This window comes from Bombus fervidus, chromosome 10, assembly GCF_041682495.2.
Source record: "Bombus fervidus isolate BK054 chromosome 10, iyBomFerv1, whole genome shotgun sequence".
Lineage (NCBI taxonomy): Eukaryota > Metazoa > Arthropoda > Insecta > Hymenoptera > Apidae > Bombus > Bombus fervidus.
The window spans coordinates 12074068-12095240 of record NC_091526.1 but is presented as its reverse complement, the minus strand read 5'-3'; the positions used below and the strand labels follow the sequence as shown (position 1 = coordinate 12095240).

At 31.4% G+C, this 21173-nt stretch overlaps 4 protein-coding genes and 1 long non-coding RNA gene across 11 annotated transcripts; 4 read left to right on the top strand and 1 right to left on the bottom strand.

Annotated features, from left to right (window-relative positions):
- Positions 1 to 2649: 2649 nt before the first annotated feature.
- Positions 2650 to 5753, top strand: LOC139991594 (protein regulator of cytokinesis 1-like). Of its 2 annotated transcripts, XM_072011824.1 has the most exons (2): positions 2650 to 3335; positions 3403 to 5753. In XM_072011824.1, the coding sequence occupies exon 2, from the start codon at positions 3450 to 3452 to the stop codon at positions 5163 to 5165; it is 1716 nt and encodes a 571-aa protein (XP_071867925.1). In that variant the 5' UTR covers positions 2650 to 3335; positions 3403 to 3449; the 3' UTR covers positions 5166 to 5753. The 2 variants fall into 2 exon arrangements, with proteins under 2 accessions (XP_071867925.1, XP_071867924.1); XM_072011823.1 differs by having other exon boundaries at positions 2650 to 5753.
- A 254-nt stretch (positions 5754 to 6007) lies between these two features.
- Positions 6008 to 13548, top strand: LOC139991592 (WD repeat, SAM and U-box domain-containing protein 1). Of its 5 annotated transcripts, XM_072011816.1 has the most exons (18): positions 6008 to 6225; positions 6650 to 6683; positions 6806 to 6966; positions 7346 to 7517; positions 7732 to 7877; positions 7963 to 8189; positions 8322 to 8554; positions 9710 to 9910; positions 10184 to 10326; positions 10569 to 10764; positions 10915 to 11060; positions 11458 to 11666; positions 11778 to 12049; positions 12226 to 12316; positions 12407 to 12501; positions 12581 to 12742; positions 12864 to 13011; positions 13078 to 13548. In XM_072011816.1, exons 3-18 carry the CDS (start codon positions 6851 to 6853, stop codon positions 13245 to 13247), a joined length of 2727 nt encoding a protein of 908 aa, XP_071867917.1. In that variant the 5' UTR covers positions 6008 to 6225; positions 6650 to 6683; positions 6806 to 6850; the 3' UTR covers positions 13248 to 13548. The 5 variants fall into 5 exon arrangements, with proteins under 5 accessions (XP_071867917.1, XP_071867916.1, XP_071867918.1 ...); XM_072011815.1 differs by lacking the exon at positions 6008 to 6225 and having other exon boundaries at positions 6293 to 6683; XM_072011817.1 differs by lacking the exon at positions 6008 to 6225 and having other exon boundaries at positions 6293 to 6966; positions 13078 to 13262; positions 13378 to 13548.
- LOC139991597 (uncharacterized) lies at positions 13126 to 13795 on the bottom strand. Its single transcript, XR_011800877.1, has 2 exons — positions 13618 to 13795; positions 13126 to 13520 (listed from the first exon to the last, which is right to left on the bottom strand). It is a non-coding gene; the product is annotated as an uncharacterized lncRNA (long non-coding RNA).
- Positions 13796 to 13890: 95 nt separating this feature from the next.
- On the top strand, positions 13891 to 15785 carry Mlc-c (Myosin light chain cytoplasmic). Of its 2 annotated transcripts, XM_072011825.1 has the most exons (5): positions 13891 to 14300; positions 14424 to 14451; positions 15021 to 15061; positions 15186 to 15491; positions 15601 to 15785. In XM_072011825.1, the coding sequence occupies exons 1-5, from the start codon at positions 14069 to 14071 to the stop codon at positions 15705 to 15707; spliced, it is 714 nt and encodes a 237-aa protein (XP_071867926.1). In that variant the 5' UTR covers positions 13891 to 14068; the 3' UTR covers positions 15708 to 15785. The 2 variants fall into 2 exon arrangements, with proteins under 2 accessions (XP_071867926.1, XP_071867927.1); XM_072011826.1 differs by lacking the exon at positions 15021 to 15061 and having other exon boundaries at positions 14159 to 14300.
- Positions 15786 to 18619: 2834 nt separating this feature from the next.
- On the top strand, positions 18620 to 21119 carry Oda (Ornithine decarboxylase antizyme). The gene is given in 5 exon segments (XM_072011496.1): positions 18620 to 18717; positions 18719 to 18820; positions 18964 to 19213; positions 19301 to 19457; positions 19599 to 21119. Coding segments are annotated over 4 exon segments (564 nt in total). The 5' UTR covers positions 18620 to 18621; the 3' UTR covers positions 19417 to 19457; positions 19599 to 21119.
- Positions 21120 to 21173: the final 54 nt, after the last annotated feature.

The window sequence follows — 21173 nt, the reverse complement described above, 5'->3', positions numbered from 1 at the left end:
TATCAATACATGATATATATTGCGTACAAATCGTACGATGATTTGCAATAAAAAAATCTGAATTTAATAAAATTGTACAAATTAATTATAAAATAATAATTAGAACTAGCGCACAGCAATGAACATTGCTACATTGACGGTAATTTCCTCGCGTTCCTACCTTTTCTTGAGTTTTCAAGGAAATTGATATTTTCTACATGATATTACTTTGTTTTTTTTTTTTTTTTTCATTTTCTACGAAACGATAAAAGTATTAGGTATAAATTAATGGTGTTAAGGTTTTACTGAGATAATCATTCAAAGGAGGCACGTGTTCGATAGTGATGGTCCAAGAGATTTTGTTAATCGTTTATATTTCTGCATATTGATTTATTATACTTACAGATAAGATATCTATCGTAGAAAAAACTGTTTGCTTCTAGGTTTATATAGACGTTATTACACCGCTTTATTCTTGTCAGTTCGTTTTAAGATACGTATCAATACGTTATAGTTTCTAATCCTTGTGGGATTTTATATCAACATTTACGTCGATTTCAACAACTCACAAACTTTAACTTTATTCGTCATCAGCCAGTATCGTATAAAATGTTATTACTAACGTCATTACTGATACCGACGATTTTTACTAATTTAATTAGCTGTAACGATGTCAATGCTGCTACTACTGCTGTATTAACGAGACCATCCAGTCGGGCTTACAATTGTTTCGTGAAAATTAATTACGGTTGCAACGTATTCAAATCTAATATCGATGTTGGCACGATTATTGGTTCGGCAGATTTTATAAAAGATGGGCCAAAGGATGGAGAACTCGCTAGTGCTGGAAACTCGTTGTATGATGTATTAGACGAACATCGATCTGGACGTTGGAACAAGTCTTATTTAAAAATAAAGGAGCATAACGCCACTCATTTCGTTACGGAGATTGCTTGGATATTTAGCAATAAAACAGTGGTAGTTGACAAGGTTCAAGTATTTTTATCCAATGGCAATTACACGGAGGATCAACCGATTCGGAGATCCTCGTTGAATTTAGCGTGCTCGTATGAAACCAATGATCATCTGATTGTTGAAAATTACGTTCTCCGATTCAACTGCTACATTTTCAGTGAATTCATCGAAGATCTTTTCTATCTCTCTAAAGGTTCAGGAATTCTTTTATCGACCTTGAAAATAGCTGGAACAAATTATGCTTTCTATCAAGTCGCTGACGTTTCCATTCACGAAACTGTTAATCAGATCGCCAATTACCATGGATTTGTTTCCGAGCCACCTAGTCGTGCGGCGTTGTGTAGATCGAGAATAAACAAAAATTGCGGACGGATCATATACGAGCCGCAGAGCGTGGAAGCATTCAAAGGGTTTCCTTATAATAAATACAGTCCACCAGATGGGAAAATTGCTAGCGGCAACAAAAAGGAATTTTTCGAATTGGATGAATATGGTGCAGATCGATGGACACGAGTCAATTTCCCTGACGTGAATTGTTACAATCAGACGCACGTGTCTTTCGACATTATTTGGTACCTTACTATGCCTCACCGTACCGACGATATTCAGATATACGTGAGTAACGAAAATTACACATCAACGGAACCGCTATCCAGGCGTCATTTAGATCTTGATCCACTTTGCACGGTACAATATTATGGAGCAGTCCCGCCTAAGCAATTGATCATATCATGTCCAATTTCGTTGGAGAAATATCGTCGATTAAATAAACTGAAAGAATTATTGCTGTTAAGTATATGGAATATATATGATACTGCGTTTGGATTTTATCAAGTTATAGATATTAAAGAACTGTCAAGGGAACAGTCATACGAAAATATATTGCGTAAATGTCAATTAATAAATTAACATAAAACTTTTATTCATTTAAGTATTGTGTTGTTTTTTTTAATATTAAATATTTATGTAATTTTACACTAATATTTTATACTAGTTTACTCATTAAATATAACAGGTATAAAGTGGTAATAAAAAATATAATCTTGTTATAAGTAACAAGATTCATTCGATAATAGCGAACAGTTGAGTAGTATGACCTTAACTTTTCAAACGTCTTATAGATAAATCATTCTATCACGAACTATTCCTATTTAAGAGGAGACGTAGATAATTAATTTGATATCTTAAAAAATGCGATACTGATTGTATCACAAATTAAACGTGACATTTTCATTGTACTTTATTAAAAGTAAATATAAATAGAATCAATAATATACAACATTAATATAATTATCAAGAAGAAATATGTAATTTTCATTAAATTACAATGTTTGTATTAGAAGTGTTAAATATATTTCATATTTTTTCCCGGCGAGGGTACTTTATAAATATGATTAACAAATATGCGAACAAACCTGGCGCGAAGTCATCAGGTGGCACCACGTATCTCACAAAGGACACTTCGGACATGGCCCTCGCTGATTTGAATGAAAAGTGTGGCTAGTTTTGTATATACGTGAAATAAACATAATTGTAATTTTAGCTGTACATGTTATTTATTATTAGTAACTATTTATAATCATTCATTAATCTGCATATTTAATTTTCCTGCCATGAATTAACATTAGTTATAAACAATCTCCTCAATTGGATATTAGGTAAGCTGACAGCACTTTGTCATTTAAAATCAAAAGCATACTTATCGAACAACGAAGATGAAAAATTAGAGTTATCGCTGCACTTGAAGAATCCGGACTTTTTTAACTTCAAAGTTAATCCGTTTATTGCTCAGTCGAAGTCTCTTATCCAATTAATTCAATTAAGATATTGAGGAGTTCAAGTTTTAATGAGTCGAGTTTATTGCTTGTTTTTAAATTATCAACTGTATATCGCGACCAAAATATTTTAGCGCTCTACGATCAACAGACAAAACCTAAATTCCCCAAACGTGCTTGCAATAAAGTAAAGGGATTTAAATGTTTAAGTTCCTATTTTCTTACTGGTTCTTGACAATCAACCAATCGGACAGGGTGGTAGATGGTACCAATCTTAGTTACAGTCAGATAGGTGGATGGCGTTGTTGTAGGATACGAATTCAAACGAAAAACGGTCAATCGTGTTCTAACGTGTAAAATTCGTTTTTCCGTAGATTAGTATACAGTATACCTGTCGTATTTATTCAGGGAACAAATAAATTCGCGGGAGTTCTTATTTTACGTGTTAAATTTTAATTTTTGAGTGAAATATTTGAAAGAGAAAGAAATAAAAGAATGGCCGATTCGTCCGAATGGGAACCTCTTATGCAAAAGATTACTGCAAAACTAAGTGGTACATTGACTCAATTGCACCAAATATGGGAAGAAATAGGATATAATCACGAAGTACGTTCGATATATTGCAAACAAGTATTTGATCATATAGAAGATTTATTAGGCGATATGGTTTCAGAGTCAAAACTGAAAAAAGAAACGATATTAGTCAATGTCAAAAATTTAATGGACCAAATAGGTGTTCTAACGAAAGAATTAGGAACAAATATTACAAATGCAGGATATGAAAATCTATCATTAAAGGAAGTAGAAGAGGCGCTGCGCGTTGATTTACAAAATTTACAATATTGCAAAACACAACGTCTGACTCATTTAAAAAAGTTGCTTGCAAAGGAAAAATCTCTTTGTAAGGTATTAGGCATTCAGCCAATTAATATAGAAGAAAAATTGCCTTCTGAAGAAGAACTTAAGAGTTTTGAGCTCTACCTTGAAAAACAAGAAGGTGAGAAATGTCGTTTAGAAGCCATTTTTAACGAACAACGTAGAGCAATTGTTAGAATGATGGATGATTTAGGAACATCTCCATCATCTAGTTTTCAACATATAGTATATGAAGATGATGAAAATTATGTCTTTAGCAATAGCAATATGAGTAAACTAAAAGAACTTAGAGAAGAATTAGAACATAAAGTGAATAGTGCAAAGGAACATGTTGTAGATATTAGACAAGAATTAATTGCATTATGGAAATATCTTAACGAACCTGAACATATTTGTCAGTCATTCCTTAGTAGTTACGAAGGATATAGTGTAGCAACTATAAATGCACTAACCACAGAATTGGAGCGATGTAAAGAAAAACGGAAGCAGAACATTGCTAAATATGTGTCACAAGTAAGATCTGAATTGGTCAAACTATGGGATTTATGTAAATTCAGTGAACAGCAAAGAAAAGAGTTTATATATTTTTATTCCCATACATATACAGAAGATTTATTAACATTGCATGAACTGGAAGTAAAAAGGATCCAAGAGTTCTATGATTCAAATAAGTCCATATATGAACTCTTACAAGAGCGTGATGATTTGTGGACAAAAATGAAAGAACTGTTACAACGTGCAAATAATCCAGATCGTTTTTATAATCGTGGTGGTCAGCTATTAATGGAAGAAAAGGAACGTAAGACCATCCAGAAAAAGCTGCCAAAAATCGAAGAGCAATTAAGGAATTTAATAAAGGAATATGAAAATATGCATGAAGAAATATTTACTATAAATGGAATGTCAGTAGAGGAATTATTGAAAGAATCATGGGAACATTTAAACGAAGAAAAGGAATCTATAAAGAAGGCTAGAAAAGAAGGAAAGGATAAATCAGCAAAAAAGGCAACACCAATTGTTTCTAAAATTCCTTCTAAACTTGCTTTAAGCTCATCCAAAAAATTCAGTATTCGTCGTCACACACCACTTAATTTCTCAAAGAGGAAACTTTTCTGTAGTCCTTCTCCAAATACTTCGGTAAAACGTAGAAATAGGAGCATAGGAGCAAGTGGATCTAAAAGTAAAAGAAACAGTAAAGGAACAAGTTCTAAAAAAGTATTGAAACAAAAAAATAAAAACGAGAATTCCATGTTACAAAGTTCAACAGCTACTGACACAACATATAGTAAATTTGAAGAACACTTAGAGGATAAGAAAGAACTACGAAGTTCTTTATTGCCAGAAAAGGTATTAGCAAATGCAAGTAAATCTAAAAGTAAATCTAGAAGAAGATCAATACGAACACCTGCTAAGCCACTAAGAAAAAATTTACCATTACCAAAAACACCAACAACTTCAGAATCGTCACAATTGCAATTACATAAATCACCACGTAGTCCTAGGCTAGCGCAACCATCAAGGCTTGCCACTATATCAACACCACTGCCTATAATTTTTTAAAATAACATAAAAATATTTTGTATAGTTATATCAATAAGAATTATAAGCTAAAATATTAAACATTTTGTAAATATTTTTATTTTCATACATATTTTAGTATTAATATAACATATTTTTTATTTCATATCATGTTATGAATATATTATACTTTATTAATATTTATTAATTAATGTGTCATAAATGTATAAATTAAATTTTCTCACAGAATTTCATTACTATTCAATAAAAAAAATTGATGGAATATTTCATATTAATTTCTTATATATGTACATATATGTTATTATTTCGAAACTAAACAGTTTTCCAACTGAGGCAGATAGCAGAATCAATTTGATATTTTAAAAATAATTTAATAAATAATACTTTGAATTCACGAATCACTATTTCCTAACAATAATCCTAATTCTGCATATTGCTGTTATTGTTAACGATATCGCCAGTGAGATTTTTTATGAAAGAAAAGTGATTATATATATTTTTTTATAAGATCGAGAGATTAAGAAACTATTTTTAATGGGGATATTAAGCAAACATAGATATTTTCGGAAATAATATTTGATTGTTGCGAATAAAGAGAAGATAAATAAATTTCATAATATATATTCAAATACAGCTCCAATATTTTTAGTATTCTTGGTATTTTAAAAATATTTTTAATCAAATAAAGTATATTTTCAAAGTAACATAATGTAAATGAAAATAATCTATATATTTACTATTTGAAATCATATTTTATCCAAATACACCATTTAAATAATCGTTTTTTAAATATTCTATTTGCGGATGACCAAAGCAATTTGCTTATAGTCGTTTAAACTTCATACATATCGATTTTATAGCCTTAGTAGACATGCGTTGACATATTATCGTTGTAGAATGCTTTGTACGCAGAACTTGATGTTTTATGAGTTCCGTTTCTTACCTGAAAGAGACAGCATGTGATACATTACCGAAATAAATCTTCCTTAGCAAGTATGCAACATGTTATGATCGAATCTGTTGTACCAATAAACCTGTGTCTTAGTATTTTATTTCACATTGCATCGATTCATTTATTAACGTAAGTAATCTCTTATCGCATTTCTTTATGTATTATTTTCTTCAATGTAATATTTTCACTGTGAGAGGTTGAAAGCTTGTACAATTTGTATGACACGACGATTACGGTATAAAATTATTCCCAATAATCTTTTATTTATATTTTCTTTCTACTTCACCCGATTTCTTTTTTATTTCAATTACGGTACTACATATATCCTATCCAGTGAAACCACGTACGTACACGCGTACTTATACATATAGTATATTGAACAATATCAAGGTCACGGATGTTCCACGTTTCTTTACACCGCGTATTCTTCATATTTTGCTTATGACATTATGTCCACAACTACTTGTGTCGCGAAACGATTTGCACTGTAGCTTACAATAAAAAAGTTAAGGTAATTTGCACAAAAATACTTCAAGTGCTTTTAATGTTGCAGACAAAAACGAATGAGATGATGTGTTGCATACTATGTAAGTAAAATATTTTGTTAATAGCATATCAATAATATGTATAAATATAAGAACGAAATAGTTATATTTGATTCTATTTCGTACTTATCTTGCTTTTTACGGTATATCGTACGTTGCTCCAGGCTGATATTATAGGTATATGAAAGAAATTATTAAGAAAATCATATATGAAGATGACCACCACGATAGGAGATGTACAAACTCTGCAAACTTTAACGTCACACACCAGTGACGTTACGAGTATTGATTTTGCGAGCGATTGCGTACTTGTAACTGGATCTGGGTAAGAAAGTTATCAAAGTTTAGGGCTTTATATGTAAATGAATTTTTTGTCAAATAAACAATTGTAGTTATACGGGTTTGTCTCGAATTGCTTTTCTCGAATTGATTTTTGTAAAATCACATAATTTTCATTTTCAACACTAAATTACGATATAGATCATCTTTTATAATATCACCTATATTGTGTTATATTACTGTTTAATATGATTGATATATACTCCTTGTTAAATTATATAATATATATTATATAATAAGTTAAATAAGTTATATAATAGTTCATTAAGTTGTACTTTTCGTCGCTTAAGTCCAATTACATAGGTATATACTTATTTCCAATTACAGTAATTAAGACGATATGGGCTTTTATATGTTCTTTTCAGAGATAAACGTGTCAGAGTTTGGCAATGGCGATCAGGCGAAGGGTACGTAGAGGCATATTTTTCGCCGTTGCAGGGGCACAAATACGGAGTTACATCTGTCAAAGTGAGCCCACAATCGACGATGCTAGCTTCGGCTAGTATAGATGGGACAACGTTGCTATGGAATTTACGAGTAAGTTAATTACGAGTTAGTAAGATCGAAATGAAATTTGGTATCATGGAAAAAAGTGGTGAATCTCAAATATGAAATCCCAGTTTCGGCAATTCATACGTCTGTAAGATACAGATTCTTATATACACGTATGTACATATGCACTAAATCTTCGCACTGCCATTAGCAATTAGTATAAAGATGTACGAAAGAGGTATCGTGATATCCTTTGCAGACAGGATCGAAAATTCATACGATGGTTCAAGTAGGCGGAGAAACTGTAAGAGTTTGCAGATTTTCACCCGATTCAACGTTACTTGCAACTGCCGGAGATAATGGACAGGTTTGTCTTTGGGATTTGATTCGACGCAATTTAGTTAGGTGAGATTCTTTTTATTCTCCTGATACTTTTTATGTATCCGAGTACTCGACGAATCGGGCAGTAACAATTCGAATCCGCATACAGATATTTTCAAAAACATGAAGGTGCTGTGCAGAGCGTATGCTTTTCACCGGATACCAGTTGGTTAGTAACTACTTGTACGTTTGGTGTCATGAAATTATTCGCCACCAGCGATATCATCGACTCGTGCTTTACCGATAACCAAGCGATTACTGCCCTCGCCTCGATAGATGATGCTCATGATTTAGGTGTCGTATCTTGCGACTTTTCAACCTGCCAAAAGATTACAGGTACATAAAAAATTATAAAACTTACTGTCGTCTTTCAAAAACGATCGAAGCCACGAATTCGATTGACTTTGATCACTACAAATTTTATGTTTACTGCTAAATGTACCAATATATGAACTGTTTCGTGTTTAGGTAACGAACCAGTCACGAAAGTGTACCAACTAGTTACTTGCGGTAATGATCATTACGTAAAATTATGGGAGGTAACTGTGATACAGTCGAAATGCGAAACATCCACCGTGAAAATAAGCCTGTGCAGAATCATGGAAAAACACAGTAGTGCCTTAACTTGTGTTTGTTTCAATGCGAACGGATTATTCATCGCTAGTAGCGGCCTCGACAAAACAGCGGTAATCTGGGAAACGGTATGAAACAAAAAAAAATAAGAGATAACTATCACACAATATGTAAAGTCCCCCTTATCGCACAAAGTAAATGCATTACTATGATATTTACGCTGTATATATGCATCTATATGTATAGCGGTAACCATATAATTATGTTCTTTAGAATAGAAGTTGGAATAGCTTATTTGTAGATTGACCTACGTACATAATTTCTTAACTTGATTATCGTATCATTTCGTGAAACTTCTATAGACATTTACATATACAAGATGTTTCATTTATATTGAACTCTGTTTTTTCGTCTAGTCGCGGGGACAGTCGCCTCAACGGGAGTCGTAAATTCCCGTTACGATTATAATAATCGACACCACGAGCATCCTTATTTCTTGTGGGATAATAGGGGTGTTTGTTTTATATTACAACTGTAGTCTACAGTTATATAAATATATATATATATTTTTCTTTTTTTTTTTCAACACCTTACAACACTTGTTGCGTAGACAGGAATTGATTGACTTCGTCGTGATGGAAAGTACAGTGGTTGATTACTCGAATGTTTGACTGTCCGATCAATGTTTGACTCGAATACCCGAAGATACGAAGAACAGTTTTCGTGAGACGATTTGAAGATCGGTAGACTTGATGTGCCCTTTTTGAACTAAGAACGCGGATTCGTTGTTCACACTTTTCGGTAGAAAAGTGAGGGTAACGATGCCCATTTTTATAACCAATGTTAATAAATAAAATACGAGGAGAAAGTCTCCTGCAGATGTGGCTCATGGGTGTCTTTGTTCATGGGAAAAACCTACTATTTCGCTGGACAAACATCTGCTTCCTCCGTAATTAGTAAGAGCGTGCAATAAACCTAAGGATTGTTATGAAAATACTTATATAAATAGGAATTAAGCTAAAAGGATTCGGTTTATGGCGATTCCTTGGGTTTATTGCAGGTCAGTGTAACGAGGTGTAGGCCTTGGCGGTCAGACCATGAGGGACATCGCACGGACCATCTCGCGCGACGTAACAGACTCGTTAATATTATATAAGTTATTTATGCTGATTTGTGAATTAATTATATTCGAGATAAACAAAAAAATTCCGTATATAGATAACGCTTATGATTATTAGCTTTTTTATTTCATCCCCCAATCTTTTTATTCCGATATTTTTCAGGATACCGGAAAAGTGATGGCGATAACAACAGGACATAACAGATATGTAGCATGCTGTGCGTTCTCGAGAGATGGAAATTTATTAGCTACAGGTTCCAATGATAAATCCGTAATTGTTTGGGATCTTAAAGGAAACTTATCCTTCGACTCGGAACTCGCACGACGATTTACACCTGCCTTATTTTTAGATAATCACGAAGAGGTGAGATATAAATATATGTAACGAGTACGAGCAATAAACGAAGCTCTAGATCTTCTTTATGATTCCCAATAAATCTCTAATTTTTTGTTGCGGACATGGAAAGTTGCAAACTTTAATCACTGATCGATTTTACGGTCGCACTATATCACTTCTATTACACCAATTACCACATCTACTAGGCTAATTATACCCTTCGATCATTTGAATCGTATACGTAAATAATTACACGTCTATAGAGTTTGATAAAATGAAACTTCCTCGCCTTACCTCTAGAGCGTCGAATATGAACAAACTGTAATGAAAAACGCGGAAACATCTATTAATGACGTTCAACTAATTCAAAGATTAGAAGAGCACGGTGGAGTAATAAACAGCGTAGCTTTCTACGGAAATCATCTTATCGCTTCTGGATCTGGGTTAGTCATATCTAACATACTTAAATAATTCAGTATATAAGATATTATTTTTTAAATATTTTATTTAAATAATGCCCAAACCGGACTAAGCTGCAACTCTAAGACGGTAGAAAATATGAATGACAAAAATATCATTCGGCAAAACAAAATGATTTATAATGATGCATATTGTTTGGTCCAGTTGTGTAGAATATTCTGCATTGCGTTGTTTCTTTCACTGCTTAATTATGATAAATACTCAGGGACAAGTTAATACGAGTTTGGAGCATTGAGACCGAAGAGGAAGCCAATGCCAAAATTGTTACGAAATTTCAAGAGAAATCTTATAGCCCGCTGGATGGTCATAAATATAGTATAAACCATGTGGAATTTAGCCCTTGTGGTCGTATGCTTGCCTCCTGTTCCTTAGATGGAACTGTTATCATCTGGGATACCGAGGTATTAACCAATAGCATGATTATAAAACGTGAGAGATTATCAACGTTTCGATAGTTATATAGAAAAAAGTCTCACATATAACAGGCGTTCGTTAAACTGCAAATTAAGCTCATTACATATTATCGATTCTCCGTTATTAATTTCACGTAGAACGGTTCTCAAGCAAAATCTTCCTTCGTGAATTCGGGATCCGGTATCCGTGTTTGTCGATGGTCACCGGATGGTACTAAAATTGCTACAGCTGGAGATGATGAAAGGACGACATTATGGGATGTGAATAATATGGAGGAACTTTGGTACATGATTTAAACTTTTTATATATGCAAATCGAATCTTGATTTCAATTGATTTGTTATTCTTTATATGCATATAATGTCGTACATATAATATGTATGAGATTACAGGGTGGCCTTCTTCGAACTATTCAACATTCATCTGAATCAATTTTCGCAAAAAGTTAGTATTTAATTATTCGAGTTATTATCCAAGTGGGTCCAACTATGTGCATCACCCTGTATATACGTACAAATACACGTATATGTGTGTAATGTAATGTATATGTAATATATATGCATTGTATATATTATATATTATATAAAAGTATTTAAAAGATTAAATGAATCTACGAAAATATTGTTTTTGCTTTATATAAATTGCAAAATATTATTAAGTTGTTGCAAACGTATGTCACAGCATTTTCAGTGGTCATGCCGATGCAATAAACGCGATTGCCTTTACACATGACTCCTGTTACTTGATTACGGCATGCAACGAAGGTACTTGGAGGCTGTTCCAAATCAATGATAACAAAAATTGTGAAGCGCTGATTATTTGTGGCGAAGCTCATGACTTAGGCGTCCAAGGGTGTGATTTTTGTCCAACATCTAATTTTATAACTAATGGTAAGCATGAATAGTAAAATAATACGGTAGAATCCTGTTCATGAATTATTGTTAGTAAGTGTAGCAAGTATGTGACTATGTATATGACTATTCTGCTATGTTGTATTACAGGAAGAAGCGAGAATATAATTAGCAACAAACATTCTTATCTACTAGCAACTGGTGGCAATGATTCCTTGGTTAAGTTATGGGAAATAACAATTGACAAAGTTAACGTAATCTCATCAGGTAGTAGTGGAAGCAGTAGCGGTGATGTACGATATAAAGAAAGAAGATCTTTCGCCGGACATGGTGGCAATGTGACTTGTGTTCGATTTCCTCCAATTCAAAGCGAAATCTTAGGAAGCGTAGCTACTGATAGAACGGCGCGTATATGGAATGTAGTGAGTAAACATCCTATCCTTTCCTTTCTCTTCACGAAAAACAGACTTTTCGCTAAATGGTAATATATTGGGTTAACTTTCTACCTAACCAATATCAATAATAATCAAAAAAATTTTTTTTAAAATTAATTTACGCAATAATTTATGACACGAAGTAACGAAAAATGTGGTTTTAGTACTCTGGAACGTGTTTATACGTGCTAGAAGAGCATGAAAGTCTTGTAACTGCCTGCGCTTTTTCGCAAGACACGTCTCTTTTTATTACAGGTTTTGATCAATTAATATATTATATTATCCAATGCATATTTTCTTGATTGATTTTTTACTACATCATTAATTATTTTGAATCATTCGTAGGTGCTCTAGATAAAACTGTCTTAATCTGGAAAATACCTCAAGAGTTGATTTCGCAAAATATATTAATAAATAACTTAAAAAATAACAGAAAAAGGGTATGTTTTGAAAAACATGATATATAATATTTCGTGTCATCGTATCAGTTATAAGTACGTTTAATTTTTAATATAAAAGGTTGCGGACTGGAAAATCGATGATACGTTGAGATGGTTAGACGAAATAGGCTTATCGATATTAATTAAGAAAGCTAATACGATTTCTTTAACGGGACGACATTTACTTTCCCTATCGGAGAATGAATTAATAAACAGACTGGACATAGAACAGGATGAAGAGGTATATCGTCAAAGAACCACAAATAATCGAAGTTATTTTTTTAACTAACTCGTTTTCTACTGTGCTTGTTTCGTAATTATTTACAAAGAAGTACACTTTACTGATTTGCAATCGATTTTAGACAGCGGAAGCATTTAAAACACAACTGTACTGGTTAAAACGTGAAGACAATAATTCTTCAGAAATCCCTATAGACGATAGCGAAATATCTCACGAATTTTTATGTCCTATCACGCATGAAATAATGAAAGAACCCGTCCAATGTTCTGGTAAGCAATATAAACAGGGTTCATAATAAAAAGTATTTGATATTCTAGTAAGTATCTTATTTTCAGATGGATTTACATATGAAAAAGCTGCTATAAATGAATGGTTTTTATGTGGGAAATATACAAGTCCAATGACGAACAAACCTCTTCGAGATACTTCATTTACCCCAAACGTTATACTCAGGAATGCGATATACACTTTTCTTCATGGAAATCGACCAACTGATGACATTTAAGTGTTGCATCTAATGGTGTGTAAACTAGGATATAAGATGTAACTTCAAAGAAGTTTTTTTCTTTTCTCTTTTTACATATCTACATACTATATTATACATCCACCTGACACAAATTTTTCTTACACTTGAGATTATGCACTCTCATGAACGGGTATATGAAGTTTTAAAAGGAACAAATAATAAATACGCACAAAAATTTGTTAACAGACTAATCAACAAAATCGATATAACATAGTAAATATGTACGTACATTTGTGAGAATTTTGTAAACATCTGTTAATAAATATATTAATTGTATAAACACATTGTTCTTTTTTTAAATAGAAATTATATCTATATCTTTATTAGAAATTGTTATCGATATTTTTACCCTATTATACTTTGTATCATACCATCAAGTCTATTCTATAGTTCATCTGTGTGTAAGGCCAAGGTCTATTGATGATAGAAGTCATATAGTATATACCAGAGATATATACATATGTACTTATTTACACAAGGTAAAAACATAGCGACCTCTTGAAGAAAAAGCAAAATTATATGAGTCATTGCACATATATGTACTAAGGTTAGAAATTACAATCTATAATGTAAGAATAGAATATTGAGTATTTGAATCTTATGTTCTTGAAGACCAATACTATAAAAATGAATAAACCATTAAGCAAACTATTGATAATTTTTCAATTGAGGTTACTCATTATTATATGATTGTCACAGTCACAACTTCCATGTAGAACAATATAATTCTTTGAATTTCATTTCTGTTTCCTTATTTTATTTTAACCATTATATTTACTAAACATTCGATCGAGTTATAAATGTCAGAAATTTTTACACAATTTTTAAAAAATCCAGCTTTGGTGTTGATTAGTTTTATCGTTTTATATGCGTCACATTCCAATAAAACCGATGACTACATAAATTCTCTGAATACTACTGGCTTGAAAAACTTGGTACGATCGAGGCGCTCGTTGTCCAACGTACCTATATACACGTTCGCGGTAAAAAGATACGTACTGTGTGTGTTACTAACGATAGTCAAGCAAAATGGTTTGTATTTTTGTGCACTGTCTTTTATTTGTTTTGTAATATTTTGTTGAAATACATACAAATATGTTCAGACAGAAGTGTCGATGAGAAAAAGATATACTTATATATTATACATATTTTTAGGCATCTTACTCGGAGGATCAGTTAGCAGGTACGTAAATGCGAATGAGATCATTGACACCAAGCAGAGTAAAATTAAAGAAGGGCGAACAGATGGTTCTCGATGTTCAATTTAGGTCAAGAATATCCTTTACCTTATTAGACTTACCCTGGTGACATCGAATTACGTGTCGGTGATTTCCTTTTATGGTTAGGTATCTGAAAGAAATAGCAGCAGAAAAGAAGAAACGAAGACAGAACACGAATAGCATTGCGTCGTAACAACCGTGGAACCTTTATATTCGGTTTTAACTCGTTTCTGAATGTAGTTTTGTTGGTATATTTGTGATAGGCAATATATGTATATATATATATATATATATACACACATATACATTTTGTGCTACAAACTTCAAGATTTATTGATATTCTGTATATATTGTTATCTTTGTTTGGAAAAAATACAATACAATATTTAATATATATCATTTGGATTTCTACGCGTATTTGTTATAATTATCATTATTCGTTTCATCTTTTAAAAGGTGGAATCTTATCATTTAATATATACTTAAATATATGCATATATATATATTTAAAATACACAATGTATGGTTGTAGTTATCAAGAATTAGCTAACAGAATGATGTCATCAATTGAGGGTAAATAAAATTCATAGAAACTATCATATTTTAAATCAAATTCTGACTTACTTCGGCATATTTATGTAAAGTATAATTTTATGTATCAATTGTTTATAATTATGAAATTCTTTTTACTATGTAGAATTTCAAGAGGCATTTCAACTGTTTGACAGTCGAGGAGATGGGAAAATTCACGTAGCCCAAATTGGTGATGCACTGCGTGCTCTAGGACAAAATCCAACTGAGTCAGATGTTAAAAAATTTACTCATCAACACAAACCTGATGAACGTATTAGTTTTGAAGTGTTTCTACCAATTTATCAAGCTATAAGCAAAGCTCGTACATCTGATACAGCTGATGATTTTATAGAAGGATTACGTCACTTTGATAAAGATGGAAATGGTTTCATTTCTTCTGCTGAACTGAGACACCTTTTAACCACACTAGGTATGTATGATTTTTTGACAATATTTTTTTAATAATTATTCATTACATGATCATATCATATATAATTCATTTTCTAATTCACAGACTAATTAATTCTATTTTTTGGTAGGTGAGAAACTGAGTGATGAAGAAGTTGAAACCCTATTGGCTGGTCATGAAGATTCACAGGGTAACATTAACTATGAAGATTTTGTTCGACAAGTGATGTGTGGTTAAATTCTCATCTTACTAGATACAAGTAACTATCAATCAGAGAAATTTGTATCTGCCATAAAGTATTTTTCAAGCATTTAATTCCTTTTATTTACTTGTATTGTATTTTATTACTATTGAATACTACATAAGATTATACATAATAGACATCCCATTATAATGCTTTATTAGAAAGATAGAATAACATTAATCTCCTTTTGTTTGTTTATATAATATATTATGCCTTGATGTGAAGTTTTCTTAAAAGGAATATTCAAAATTGAAACTAATGTGAAATTTAAAGAAAGGAAAGGATTTAATCATTCCATAAATCTTTTAATTTATGTATTAATTTGAGTAACTATTTTTAATATTTGTCATTAATTTTATATATCAGTATACATTTAGAACTTGTATGTAAATGGAAATATCCTTTCTTGTTATTTATAAATATGAAGAATTGTGCACTGACGAAAATAAAATTTATTAAAAGTGAAACCTAAGTACAAAATTTAGATATTCTTTATGCATTTAGTTATCTGAAATAAAAAAACGGGCATGTACTTTTTTGAAATATATCTATAAACACCTCATTCCCGAAAAGTATTAAAAGTGAGACAGCTTCATTAATCCACATATAAAATAATACATACATATTAATAATAATATAATAATAATATAAAAATGTTAATATTGTTCTAAATGCTCATTAAAAGTTAATTGTGTAAATAGAATGTTGTGAATGAAAAAATCTAATCGATTTAAATCGATTCGATATAACTCGAGTCGAACCAAATCGAACTAAGCTACATTTAAGGAGGAGCGCTTCAGTTCGTTTCATTCGTCTGAGTAACACGACTGTCTCGGTGTGTTAGTATTTCTACGATACACCTCATCGGATAGTGATCGCTGGTCTAGCGAATATTTCATTGTAGAAAAGTAAAAATTACGGCCGCCAAAATTTTACGAAGAAAGAAGTATGAGTATTAACTCCGACTTACCATTAAGTAATTGTGGAAGTACTAAAAAAGGCATAATAATGCCAAGTTTAATATCCAGCAATTGGTAAGTACCGTGCGACTACTGCGCCATTTCTGCCTTTACTTGATCACCGCCATCTTATATTCTATTTATTGGAATTTATGTTATCCTTATAATTTTTCTTCAACCAAAATACTTCTTATAAAAGCTATATTAATAGCAAATGTCGACAATCATTATTTTCTTTCATGAATAAAGATTTCATCAGAGGTACTTCAGAAATATGCAAACAACGCATTAATAATTCACATTACCTTTCGATTCTATCATTTACCTTGATAATAGTAAAAATCTTCGGAGTTATAATGTATTTTGTAATCACTGTTATATTCTCATGTATGCTAGGAATACTTATAAGCAAAATTATACGTTAAAGAGATATAATATTTTGGAGAAATGTGATTCGATAGAATAAATGGAAACTAATTAAAATTAATGGTGCGAAAATAAAATGATAATGAAATTTTAACGCGACCTATAATATTTTGAAAGTATTATTTCCATAATATGATACGCTGCCACGTGAATCGTGAACATCCATTGCGTGACGTAGAATCGGCGCGTATGCGTCGACACATTGTACGTGTCAGCTGTTTCTTCTCTACATGCACAAAGCACAAAAATCTAATAAACAAATTTTGTTACGTTATTTCAACCGAATAAATTCCTTTTCATAAGAATAAAAATCGAGGTTGCATTGATATTACAGCAGTTTTTACTAATTAGCAATATCGTATATATTTAACACAAACTGTTATATTGAAACGGAAATAATGGTACATTAAATGTATATGTGTAATATATAGACAAAGCATAGAGATTTCTTACATAATTCTTATTGTAGTGTAGAAGTTGGCATGTGTAGAATAAGATCATGATATAATCATACTTTCAATATTAAATCATAGTTAGAAGAAAATAGTTGTCAAAACAAACTAATTTTACTGTAACGATATAAATAAAATATATAGTAATTAATTAATTCTTTCAAGCATTAAGTAACAAATGTGAAATCATCAATTTTCGGTGACAATTGCGTTATTTGTATTACGGTGCGAACGATAACCAATCATATAAAACCGAATGGAAAGACGAAATGAGTCACTACGAATCTTTATGAAAATGCATATTCAGTTTTTATATAATTAGCAGTCTGAACAAAAATATCCACAATGCAATTTTAATCTCGTCTTTTTCCTCGTTTCACAATCGTGCAAAGATAAATTTGAATGTACTTAGTAGAAACTCGTTGATAACGAATGTACTTACAATAAACAGTGATATCTAAATTTACGAGCGTATCTAAGCATACAAAGTCTTAATCATAATTATCTTCCTCAATAAGTTCGCTTCATTATCGAGAAATGCTGTGTGTGTGTGTGTGCGTGTGTGTGTGCGTGCGTGTGTGTTGAAAAATATTCTTTATCGCTAATATTAATCATGTGTTTGTTAACTTCTTTGAACTATTCTATAATTAATTTCAATTTACGATATATTTGTCAATTTCATATCAACCGGTTTTATTAATATGTTTGAGTTCAAAATTCTATGATTTTCCATGAATACCTTATCTAATACATTACGCGCCACATACGTGCGGCAAGTACAAGATTCCAAGAAACGAAAAAAGAATATAATTTCTATCATTCTAAAACATGAAATGTAAATATATACAAAGAAAGATAAAATACTTAAAAATATAAATAACCTGATAGATAATTAAAAAATGGAAATTTAATTACTCAGATATTATTGTAATAAAAGTATATCAGATAATAGTGATAACATAAGTAATTGTGGGCACAATAAAATTTAATTGACAAATAAAGTTTTATAACTAATATATACTTTAGGCATATAAAATATGAATTGATGGAATATATGGAATTACAGTGACATGTCAAGTAAATGCATGGATGAAAGTTTAGAAGAAGGCTCTAGATTCCAACAACATTATTGTATAACGTTGGGTGTGGGGCCTCTGTGGTGGTCCTGATGTGCCCCATGCCGCATTGTCTGTATCTACAGTCAACACAGAGAGCCGCGGCGTGGGGATCAAGCAGAGTCAGCTCTCTGTGAGCTCCCACATTGTTCAAGTACGTATTTACAATTATTATATCAGATGAAAATATTTTTCTATATCATTATACTATTTAAAATATTATTATATTTTCTATATTTAAATTTTCTCTGTATTTGTTTATAAGGTTTATATGTATAATTCCAATTATGTTACTAGGAGGATGAATTATTGAAAGCTGTGCGAAATAGCGAATCATTACGCTTGACATTTACTCTACATTTGACGGAAAGCACATCCGTTGAGTGGGAAACTGTAGTATGGCGTCATTGTCTTTACATTCGTGTGCCAAGCTGCCTTTTACCCGAAGGTTCGAAAGAAGGTTTCGTGTCTCTCCTGGAATACGCTGAAGAAACATTACAATGTACAAATATCATCATTTGTCTGCGTAAAGACAGAGCGGATCGAGGTACTTGTCAACTGTTCTTTGACTCCAATGAAACTGATTATGAGGAGAGAAGTTTCTCGTCTAAAACACTTTGTTGTTATGGTTTAGCTATGCTGGTTCGTACCTTCATGTTTTTGGGCTTCACTGTACTACCGCCGACTCACTCCTTGGTACCACCAGGCAGTGATGCTGGCAATCTCTACATGCTCTATGCCATCGAGTAGTCAACCAGAAGCTCGACTTCTCTTTCAAATTTAACGCAGAGGTATTTTTTTTTGTTTTTGTTTTTGTTTTAACTTTAACCAGTCCATTTTTTGTCGATCTAAGCTTCTAAGCTTTACTATTTCCAAGTAACTCATCGTTTTTCTAAACTTTTTTTTCTTTTTTGCCTTTTTCTCAATTATAGGGGCTAACAAGCACATAAACGGAAATATATACGTTCTACAACCATCGGAACAAAAAATAAATTACAATCCAAAGGTCTTAAGTAGTAAACAGAATTTCTTTCTTTTCTACTTTCTTTGCTAGTTCATGTTACTTACTACTAAAAAAAATCACAAGTTTAGGATTTCACGAAAAAATATATAAAAATTCAAAATTTTCATTTCGCAACTCGCTATGATCATAAAGTAAATTATTGTATTAGAAACTAACGACTTCGAAAGATGTAAAGTATGTAAAATATGTCAAAAATAACATTTCCAGCACTATACACCTTGGCGTTAAATTTAAGAGAAATATCTTTATATGTATACGTACGTACATATATATATATATATATATATAGAGAGAGAGAGAGAGAGAGATAGGGAGAATGAGTGTGAGAGCGAGAGAGACATGAAGATGTAGGGAGAAAAACGAAGAAATACAGAACAAACCGAAACTGATAGTCGGGTATATGTAGATCGCCAACATAACAGGTTGTGGGCGGATATGTCGATTCATTCTCTTGAATACAATGTTAAGATCATATGAACAGCTGACGAAGCTCCCCACGTAAAAAATTTGACGGTATCAAGGCTTAAAAGTTACATAAACCTATGAAACGTCAAATTATAAAAGAAATTTACTACTAATAAATCTCAATGTTAATTGTATCAAATTGGATTTTACCGCGTTTTATTCTGTATTATTATACATCTTAAAAATCATTTGTAAGTATTATTATTCTATATACACATATACAGATATTTTATACATGTAACGATGCGCAACTAGTGTTTGGTTTGTCTTAAATAATTAATTCTTGTTTAACTTGTACTTTTTACATGATGTATACAGATTCATTATTTTCCCAATAAAGATTAGTTCAAATAAAGCATCAACTTGTGATACGATTTATGAAACTTTGATATTATTCAGTATCTGTAATGAGATGTGCAAACATAATTCTAAACATAATCCCAATTAAAAAATATATTTATAATATTTAAAATATTTCGTTAAAATATTTACTAAAACAATCAATTACACACTGGTAGCGATCGTTGTAATCGTAACTAGGTCGATATTTTCTTTTTTCTTTATTATGTTTAGGTATTTAAATAATATTTCTAATGGCAATAATTGCAATTATAATTATAATTTTTGGTAACCCGAATCAATTAACATTGTGGAGTTTGTTTTAGTAAATGCGTTCTTTAGTGTTGACTTGATAATAGATGACGTTAAGTGACGTAAAAAAAGTGTTAATAGCTTGCTAGAAATATAGATAAGTACAGAATAATGAATTAGTATACGTTAAAGCAAATAGTTTACGATTTATCTTGAGTTTTCAATTGAAAATAAAACTCTCTGCGTTCTATTAACTAGTATTGTATAATGTATTGATATAGTTGATTACGTGGAGATACATGTATGTTACATTTATTATTGTGGAATTACCGAAAACACTCTTGCTAAATAAAACTTTAGAAAAATGCATAAATTTTGTACTTCGTTCTATATCAGAAGAATTAAAGAAAAAATTAACTTTTATATG

Coding starts and splice junctions, on each gene's coding strand:
- LOC139991594 (XM_072011823.1), top strand. CDS start 3,225: ATGGCCGATTCGTCCGAATGGGAACCTCTTATGCAAAAGATTACTGCA.
- LOC139991592 (XM_072011816.1), top strand. CDS start 6,851: ATGAAGATGACCACCACGATAGGAGATGTACAAACTCTGCAAACTTTA. Junction 8,190..8,321: donor AACCTGCCAAAAGATTACAG/GTACATAAAAAA, acceptor TTTCGTGTTTAG/GTAACGAACCAGTCACGAAA. Junction 11,667..11,777: donor ATCTAATTTTATAACTAATG/GTAAGCATGAAT, acceptor GTTGTATTACAG/GAAGAAGCGAGAATATAATT.
- Mlc-c (XM_072011825.1), top strand. CDS start 14,069: ATGTCAGAAATTTTTACACAATTTTTAAAAAATCCAGCTTTGGTGTTG. Junction 14,301..14,423: donor AACGATAGTCAAGCAAAATG/GTTTGTATTTTT, acceptor ACATATTTTTAG/GCATCTTACTCGGAGGATCA. Junction 14,452..15,020: donor CTCGGAGGATCAGTTAGCAG/GTACGTAAATGC, acceptor GTATGGTTGTAG/TTATCAAGAATTAGCTAACA.